The sequence below is a fragment of the Platalea leucorodia genome (genome assembly GCF_965183815.1).
Source record: "Platalea leucorodia genome assembly, chromosome: 3".
Classification (NCBI taxonomy): domain Eukaryota; kingdom Metazoa; phylum Chordata; class Aves; order Pelecaniformes; family Threskiornithidae; genus Platalea; species Platalea leucorodia.
The window spans coordinates 15,147,793-15,156,673 of NC_138825.1; the positions used below are offsets into that span (position 1 = coordinate 15,147,793).

At 70.1% G+C, this 8,881-nt stretch overlaps 3 protein-coding genes across 3 annotated transcripts; all 3 read right to left on the minus strand.

Moving 5' to 3' along the window:
• Positions 1–812: 812 nt before the first annotated feature.
• LOC309588159 (glycine N-methyltransferase-like) lies at positions 813–2,855 on the minus strand (the record flags this gene model as incomplete). Its single annotated transcript, XM_082307084.1, has 6 exons — positions 2,635–2,855; positions 2,405–2,532; positions 1,966–2,079; positions 1,344–1,486; positions 1,071–1,192; positions 813–984 (listed from the first exon to the last, which is right to left on the minus strand). Exons 1-6 carry the CDS (start codon positions 2,838–2,840, stop codon positions 813–815), a joined length of 885 nt encoding a protein of 294 aa, XP_082163210.1. The 5' UTR covers positions 2,841–2,855.
• Positions 2,856–3,135: 280 nt separating this feature from the next.
• Positions 3,136–6,947, minus strand: CNPY3 (canopy FGF signaling regulator 3). The gene is made up of 6 exons (XM_082307086.1): positions 6,829–6,947; positions 4,912–5,035; positions 4,523–4,619; positions 3,997–4,119; positions 3,724–3,841; positions 3,136–3,612 (listed from the first exon to the last, which is right to left on the minus strand). The coding sequence occupies exons 1-6, from the start codon at positions 6,932–6,934 to the stop codon at positions 3,401–3,403; spliced, it is 780 nt and encodes a 259-aa protein (XP_082163212.1). The 5' UTR covers positions 6,935–6,947; the 3' UTR covers positions 3,136–3,400.
• A 320-nt stretch (positions 6,948–7,267) lies between these two features.
• PTCRA (pre T cell antigen receptor alpha) lies at positions 7,268–8,595 on the minus strand (the record flags this gene model as incomplete). The annotated part of the gene is made up of 4 exons (XM_082306220.1): positions 7,268–7,482; positions 7,848–7,889; positions 8,107–8,439; positions 8,544–8,595. The coding sequence occupies 4 exons, from the start codon at positions 8,593–8,595 to the stop codon at positions 7,373–7,375; spliced, it is 537 nt and encodes a 178-aa protein (XP_082162346.1). The 3' UTR covers positions 7,268–7,372.
• Positions 8,596–8,881: the final 286 nt, after the last annotated feature.

Genomic DNA, 8,881 nt, shown 5'->3' on the forward strand with positions numbered 1-8,881 from the left:
CGCGCCAGCCCGCGAGGTCATTGCTGCCAGGCTGCACCGAGATTGCTGGCAGTCGTGTCCCTGAGCCAAGCGTGGCTGTCGAGAACCAGCTCCCCACCGAGCTCCTTCTCGAAGGGCTGGTTCTCCAGCAGCTGCAGGCATTTCATGCGCGAAGACCCGGCCGACGCGTGCCTCAAGCCCTGTTGCTCTGGCACCTGAGCGTGTTCAGGCAGAGCTGTCCCTGACCGCAAGGCGCTGCTGGGATCTGGCCACCATCTCTTCCCCAGGGCGGGCAAGGAGGGAGCTGCAGCCACCGCAGAAGCGCTGGTGGGGTGTGTAGAGCCTCCCCGCCCTGGGAGCCCCGGCAGGGGGGTGGGCACCCCTGGATAGGGCTGATGGGGTGTCAAGGGGTCAGCACCTGGTTGCGGGTGCAAGGGAGAAAACCAGTTGCAGCACACCCCTGTGAGCGGTGCTGCGGTGGGCTCGGCAGCAACCACCCAGGAGCCAGCCCACCCTTGGCTCCGCTTCAGTGGGCGCCCCAAACCCCACACCGCAGGCATGACTGGCACCTACAGCCGCGGGCTTGGGGGTGAGGCTGTGCCTGCACCCACCCTGCGGTTACGTGCTTCCATGGGAGTCCTGTGGCGGCTGTGGCCATCCCCCTCGCCCCAGACACACGGACACACGGACCACGGGCTCCAGTAGGTCTCATGAGCGCTCTTAATTAATGGGAGGGAACTCCCCGGCGGCTCTCAGCGATGTCCCCAGCCCCCTGCTTGTCCCCAGAGCCGCTCGCAGCTCTCAGCCACCACAGTCTCATCTCCACGGCCCCCTCAGGCTGTCTTCTTCACGACGTGGATGAAGTAGCAGGGGACGTGGGCCTGCCCCGGCGTGTAGGGCTGGAAGTCGCCCAGGACGCTGTGCTGGCACTTCCCCTGGAAGGCTCCTTTCAGCAGGGCTGTGAAGGCCTCCAGCCGGTGCGGGTAGTACGAGAGCCGAAACTTGCTGCAAGGAGGCAACAATGGTGAGGTGGGGGGACAGCGGGGCACGGTGCCAGCCCCTCCCCGTGCTGTCCCCGCGGCCCCGCTCACCTCAGCTCTGGGTCTGCCCCCGCCTCGGTGGGGGGGACCTGCACCGTGTAGTCCAGGGTGACCATGTGCGCCTTGTTGTTTACCAGCAGCACCGAGGTGGTGATGTCCTTGGTCAAGTCACTCTGGGGACCGCAGGAGGACGTCTGTGTCCTGCAGGGATGCAGTGGCCCCCAGCCCAGGCACAGCCCTGCTCCCTGCCCCGCCTGGCCCCCTCGGGGCCAGGGGGCTGGGGCAGAGGGGAGTGGGATGGGGCAGGGTCTGCCAGCCACCCACCTTGTAGTAGATGTTCTTGCCAGGCGGGGCGCAGCCCGTGGCCAGGATGTGGTCGTAGTTGCGGTGGTCAATGACCAGGACGCCCCCAGGCCGCACCATGCTGGCGATGTTCCTCAGGGCCAGCTTGTGGTCGCTCTGGTCCCCTGCAGAGGAAACCGTGGTGTCCCCAGGCACTGGCTGTACCCCATGGCACAGCCCATGGGGCCTCATCTCACCCATACACAGACACACATGCACACACCTGCCCCCCCCCCCCCCCCCCGAGTCTCAGCTTGGAAAACCCACAGCCCCACCCATGGTATGAGCTCAGGCACGTTCTCAGCCTCACCGGGGCAGAGCGTGCCACGTGGGGATCCCACCACCCCGCTTGTGGCACAAGTCTGGGTGTGTCTCCAGCCTTGCCAGAGACGTGACATCGATGCACACAGCTCCACCGCCACCACGGGACCCAATGGCCCCACTCATGCCACGAACTGGGGCACGTTCTCAGCCTCCCTGGGGACACGCCATGACACAGCAACTCCACCGTGTGTAATCCACTGCCCCACTTATGGCATGAGTTAGGGCGTGTTCTCAGCCCGCTGGGAGATGCTGTGCCTAGGTAACCCCCCCCCCAACTCACCTTTGAAGTCAGGCAGGTGCGCGAAGGAGTTGCCCAGGCAGATGACTGCGTCAAACCCGTCCCCTGGCTTCTCCAGGTCCTTCTCCAGCGTGAGCCAGTTGGCCTCCTCGATGACTGCAGCGCGGGGGAGCGGGTGAGGGCAGGGACACCCCCACCTACCCAGCAGCCTCCCCTGCATGCCAGACCTCCACCCCAGCGTCGCCCAGCCCTTCCCCGGCCCCTGCGGGTGCTGGGTCCGGCCTGGGCGGGCGAGGGCCACGGCCGGGGCTCGCCGAGCAGCCGGCGCCGGCAGGTCCCTGCCCGTGCCTGCAGCGAGGCCGCCCGGCCAGCGGCGCCCGCGCCGGGGGCCTGAGGACGGCGAGGGGCCGGGGGGAGCGGGCCAGGGGCCCGGCGCCGGGGTGGGGTGTTGGTGTCCGCACGCCCCCCGCGGCCCCCGCACCCCATCGGTCGAAGGGCTCCTCCTTGCGCCGCTCCCAGCGCTCCTTCAGCGCGTACTTCAGCATCTTGTCGCTGGCGTCGACGCTGGTCACCTGGAAGCCCTCCTCCAGCAGCATGATGGAGTCCACCCTGGGGACAGGGCCGTCAGCGGGGCCGGGGGCGGCCGGGGGGGGCCCGGGGCAGCCCCGGGGGCGGAGGGGAGGCGGGCGGGCGCGGGGCGCGGTGCCTCACCCGGTGCCGCAGGCCACGTCGAGGACGGAGCGGCAGCGGTGCTGGCGGAGCAGCGCCAGGAGCCAGCTGCGGTACTCGGCCGTGCGGCTCCGCGTGTCCCCGATGTACAGCTGCCACACGCGGGCCGCCTGCCCGTCCGCGTACTGGTCCGGCAGCCCCTCCGCCGCCACCCCCAGCGACCGCGTCCGGTACACGCTGTCCACCATCCCGCCGACACGGCCCGGCCCCGGCCCCGGCCCCGGCCCCGCTCCGCCGCGGCCCCGCTCGGCCGCGCCCCCGCCGCCCCGCCTCCACCCCGCCCCCGCCGCCCCGCCAATCCCCGCCGCCGCCAGCCCCCCCGCCCCGCCAATCCCCGCTCGCCCCGCCCCCTCACACCGCCCCCCCATTGGCCCCGGCGGCGGGGGCGGGGCCGGGCGGCAGCGGCCGAGCCCCCGCCCGCGGCCGGAGCCGCGGAGCCCCGGCGGCGCGGGGGAAGCAGGGCCGGCGGCGGCGGCGCTTCTGGGGAAAAAAACGTCTTTATTTACAGTGCGGGCGGGACGAGGAGCCGGCGCCGGGGCGGCACCCGCGGCCGCCCGTAGCTGGAGCCCCAGCAGGGCCGGGGCGGCGGCTCCGTGCCGCCCCCCCCGGCCCCCGGCTCGCAGGATGGCACCGGGGCGGGCAAGGCTGGGCCGGGCGCTGCGGCCTCCACGCCGCCACCCAAGTCCCTTTTCCTTTGGTACCCGCAGGACACGGCGGGGCGAGGCCCCGGGGGGCCCGGGCTGCCTGCCTACAGCTCGTCGGCCGGGCTGTGGGTGAGCGGAGCCTCCTCCTGCACCCCGCTCTCCTCCAGGGCCTCCCCTGCGGGCAGGAGGCCGGCAGCTCCCTCCTTCTCATCCTTCTGGCCCTTCTTCTTCTTCTTCCCGCTTTTTTTCTTGCTCTGCTTCTCCCCCACGCTTGCGGAGTCACCCTTCTTGCCAGTCCACTTCTCTGCCAGGCAGCCTGGGGAGGAGAGGGGGCCCTGAGGGAGAAGCGGGGCTCCCCGCACCCCGTTGGGGCTCCCCCGCCCTCCCCTGCGCGCCCTCGCTGCCCGCGGCAGCGGCCAGCACTTACTGGTGTCCTTTCCTTTTAGCACGTGGTCGGCGCAGAGAAACTGGGAGAGATCCTCCGTCTGGTGGTGCCGGTACCAGTCCTCAATCACGTCTTCGTACTCCTCCACCAGCACGTCGCACTGGCGCAGAGAGGAGAGCCGAGCTCCAGCCACGCGCTGCCAGGTCCTGCCGACACCCCCGTTGCCGGCAGCGCACCCCCGGACCCTCCCTCCCCCATGCTCCAGCCCACAAGGCCACGGCAGCCACCGAGGGCCAATCCCACCAGGCCGGGTACCTGCTTTTTGAGGTCAGCCACCTCAGCGGAGGTCTCGTTCCACAGCTCGTAGGGGATGTCCATCACCACCTTGACGCCCTTGTGCACCAGGTTGTGCAGGGTCTCGAAGGTCTCCGACATGCCCTGGGGGAGCAGCGCTGCCCGGTGAAGCGCCGCTCCTCCCGCCGGCCTCCCGCTCTCCCCTCCCAGCGCCGGCCGCGCGACCCTGCCCAGGGACGCAGGTACGCGCAAGCCAGCCAAAATCAGGGTTCCCCAGGGCATCAGTGTTACCAGGAGAGCATTCAAATCCCCCTCTGCAAACCCGCTCCCAAAAAACAGCAGGAAGACACGGGCCGGGCTCCCTCCATGCAGGCCACCCCCACAAGGACAGCGCCCCACACCTGACTTGGGGGGCAGCGTGGCCTTGCATGCTGGGCGCCGGCAGGGGACCCAGGGGATGGGAAGAACGGACCTCGGTTCGGCGCCCCGGCAGCGCAGGGGTGGGTGAGGGATGCTTGGGAGCAGGGAACTGGAGGACAGCCCTCACCTTTGCGAATCTGTTACTGCCGCTCCTCTCCTTGTGCAGGTTGTAATCCAACAGCCGCTTGCAGATGTTCTCCGTCACCTCGATTAACCGGATGTCCCTGCATGGAGAGGAGGGAGGGCTCGGACTCGGCACTGCCCCCCAAGAACAGCCAGGGCACAGGGCAAGCCTCGGCCCTGCCGCTGCGGTGGAGGAGCGCTCTGCGGCTCCCCCAAGCCGAAGGAGCACCCCCCGGCCGCCCTGTCCCACCCGCCCCACCAGCCCTGGCACGGTTCGGTTTTCCCAGAGGAGCAGTGCGCGGCGCAGCCTGCCTGCGGGCTCCTGAAGCCCCCGGCTCTGCAGACTGCGGGCAGCGATGGCGGCAGGAGACCACCTGTCCCACGTTCACTTACGACTGCGTGTACTTGACGGCAGAGCCCTTCCCGTCCAGGAAGCCATACTTGGTGTCAATCACTTCCTTGGTCTTGCCAGTCTCCTCAAAAGCGGATTTCAGCTCCACCGCCACATACTTGCACACTGCGGGAAGGTAAAAAACACAGGTGGGTTAGGGGGTCTTGCTGCTCTGATGGGCAGTGTGACACAGCGCCTGGGGAGGGGACAGTGGCAGAAACAGGCACCAGGAGTCAGGCATGCTAGAGCCGCTGTGAGCAAAAAAGACGCCTCGGCCATTCAAAGAAATAACCAGGAACGGCTCAACTGATTCCATGGGCCATCCCTTGAAGCAGAAACCCCCGAATCAATGCTTTGGTGTAAGTGCATCCGCACAGCCAGCTGCTACAGCACAGCTGGGAAGGCAGACGGCACCAGTTCTGCCTGCAGGTGTCCCGACAGCTCCGCTTCGCAGCCACCGAAGCCTCTGCCTCCACGCCACGAGCCGCTCCCTTCCTCCTGGAAGAGGATGGGGTCTTTTTGCAACGCGAGCCCCGGCGTGGGTGACAGCTCCTCCTCGTGACACCAGCACATCCCACCCGGTGATGGTTCCCCCAGCGCCCTGGGGACACGGGGGCTGCGCTGGGGACCGAGCAGCCGGCAGGGCGCGGCGGGCCGGGTGGCGGGGCAAGACGCTGGCTGCGGACTGTGCCACCGCACGAGGGGCTGGCAGCTCCAGCAACACCGCACGGGGCACTGCCTGCAGCAGAGACCACAGCACCAACAGCTTTATAACACAGCGTGTGTTCTCTTTTATAAAACGAAAAAAAAAAAGAAACAAAAGCTTTATTTCTTCTGTAACAAAGAGTCCGACAGAGCTATAGAAACCGAGAACAGGAGAAGAGAAACATCTTGGGGGTTTACACGTGGAAATGTGGAGGGATGGAAGCCAGGCACAGTGCGGCCCTTCCTCCTCCGCAGCCGGGGTCCCGGGAGGCTGGAGAAAGCTTTGTCCTGTGCTGCAGGCTCTGTTTGCTGGGAGCCACCTCGTCTTTGAGCCCCACTTTAGGAGAAGGTCCAAGCCCCAGCAGGGACGGTCTGACAGCGAGGAGCCACTGCATCTTCTCCCAGGCAACGACGTGAGCGGCGAGACATGCCACAGGCAGGAAGAGAGCGAGGCGGCTTCTCCAAGGTGGCCATGCGTGTGCCAAGCAGCGCAGCGTGCACCTCCTGCGCTCTCCTTACTCTGCTGGCACCAGGGGCTGGAGGTGACCGCAGCCGTTTCTCAGGTGGGACGAGCACTCCTTCCCGCAGCCCCTCTGGACTCGAGGGCATCCCTCTCCGCGCCACACCTGCTGCAGCACCCCCGGGCGCGCCGGGAACGCTCACTGCTGGGTCCCGTTACCCCGTTATCGCTACGCGCCGACGCGGGGTCCGGGCCTGGGCAGGAAGAGGAGCAGCGCGCGGCCCGCGCTCGCTACGGTGCTTCTGAGGTGATCGGGGTGCCACAGCACAGGCGGGACATCAGCGCCTCCAGAGCTGCTTCCCCGGCAGAGAAAGCTTTGCAAAGAGCCCCGGAGTTTGATTTCTTCCTTTTCGCTTTGCTGCCGAGCTCCGCATGTCCCTGCACAGCAAAGACAGAGGAAACCACGGCAGAGAGCAGGGGTCCGTCGCGACCTGCCCCGGTTTGCCCGTGAAGCCTTTGATCGCCGGTGAATCCGGGGGCTGCTCCGGGAGGGCGCAGCACTGAGGCCTGCCAGCAGCGGCCACCACCAGCCCCAGCTCCGAGCCGCCAGGCCGCAAACAGCAGCGACCGCCGGGGCGCGACCGGGCCCGGGGGCTGCGGCCGCAGCCTCCGCACCAGTCGCCCCCCGGCCGGGGCAGCCAGCGGGCGGCGGCCGATCACCGGGCCGCTCCGGTCCCCCCCCGGCCCCGCTTACCCTCGCACTTGCTGGGCAGCCGCACCCAGTCCGAGTCGTCGCCTCCCGCCGGCGCCGCCGCCAGCAACAGCAGCAGCAGCAGCGCTGCCGCCGCCGCCGCCGCCATGGCTCCGCTTCCGGGGCCGCGCTTCCGGGATCGCCCCGCCCGCCCCGCCGGGTAACCATAGCAACCGCGCGGCGCCGGCCAATCGGAGCCGCCCGCGGGCCTTCTCGGCCACCGTAGAATGGCCCCCGCCCCCGCCCGCTCAGCCCCCACGTGGGGGGCGGCGGGCGCGCGGGCCGCCCCGCTCCGGAGGGGTCCCGCCCCCCTCCCTCCCCGGGCAATTCGGGGCCCTCTCCTACCCCCCGGTAGTTCCGTGTCCCCGCCACCCATACAAAAGCGGCGGCCCCTCTCCCACCCCCCCGGGGTCCCCCCCCGCGTCTCCCCCTCCCTCCGCCGTTCGGGCGGCTCCTCTCCACCCTCCGCAATATTTCAGGCGCCTTCCCCAGGCCGAACCCGGGGGGACTTACCCCGCGGGGGGTGGGGGGGCCCCGCCCCGGGCCCTCAGCTCTGGGCGAGGAGGATGGAGGTGAGGAGGGCGTCGGAGAGGGCGACCTTCAGCAGCACCACCCGCACGGCCACCAGCAGGGCGGCCGAGGCGCGGGCCGGCGGCTCTGCAATGGACGGGGGGGGGGGTGACGCCTGCCACATCACCCCGCTGCCCCCACGTCCCCTCCAGCGTTGCCGTGGGGCCAAGACTTCAGGCCCGACAGGGTCCCCAGGGCCCGGTCGTGGGCTTTTGTCACCCGCCCACGTCCCTGAGACACCTCGCGTCACCCTCGCGCTGTCCCCGAGAGCAGGCTGGCTCTGACCCACCCTCCCCACCGAGATGGAGCTTCACCCCCTCTTCCCCAGCCCCGCGACGCTGCGGGGACCCACCCCGACCACCCCACGGCCCCACCGGGTCCCTGCCAGGAGCCCAGCAGGGTTTCCTCCCTGGCAACTGGCATTCCCGCCGCAGCAGGGCCCGGAGACTCACCGGCCGTGCTGCCGGGACACGGCTCTGCCGCCTCCTCATTGCCTGTGGGATGAGAGAGCAGCTGGGGAGGCGTCGGCAGCGCCAACACCCCAGCACACCTGGCTCCGGGGCTGGCCGCAAACCCCTTCCTGCGCTTGCCGGTTGGGGCAGCGACGTTGGCCCGCGGGGCCTCGCACCTGCTCCCCGCCAGCCCCCCGGTCCTCCGGGGCCACCGGGGCACTGGGCAAGACGGGCAGAGAGGATGGCAGCAGGGCTGTACCCGTGATGCGGATGGGGCTGGAGCTGTGGGCTGGGGAGGTCCGGTTGGTCCCCACGTGGCAGGCGAGATCCCCCTCGGCTGCGGGGTCGTCGGGGAGAAGGGAGACAGTGCAGACGGTGCCACCATCCTCCTGGGAGGCCCCGTAGGCGAAGGACTGCAGGGCGCTGCCGTTCTCCCCGGAGATCCAGACGGCATGGCCAGAGCCGGGGGCCAGGTCGCTCACCACGCAGACCACCAGCCGCCGGCGCTGCCCAGCCACCACCATGGTCAGCGGTGGGGCCAGGCTGGGCAGTGGCTGGGCCAGGCTGGGCAGCGGCCCGGTGGCCCCGCCAGCTGGGTGGGGGGACAGGGGTTAGGGGTGCCGTGTCCCCCACCACCATGGCTGCCGGCTCGGCGACCCAGGCTGGCGGGCACCCAGCCCTCCCGGGGGTACTCACTGGGCAGGAGCGGGAGCAGAGCGGCGGCCAGCAGCACCCAGGGCACCTCCATGGCAGCGGCAGCGCCGCGGGGCTTTGCCGAGGGAGGGCTCAGCCCCCAGCCGCGCCGCCCATCACCCGGCGTCGCGGCCCCGGGGCCGGCAGCAGCACGGCGGTGACAGCGCTGTCTCCCGCCTCCCCCCCCCAGCAGCAGTGGTACCGCCCTCCCCACAGTGGTACCGCCCACCCCCCCATCCGCACCCGTGGTACGGCCCGCCCCACCCCGCCCTCCCGGTGCTACCGGTCGCCCCATGGAGCGGACCCCGGCCCCGCCGCCGCCGCCGCCCGCCCCCTCCTTC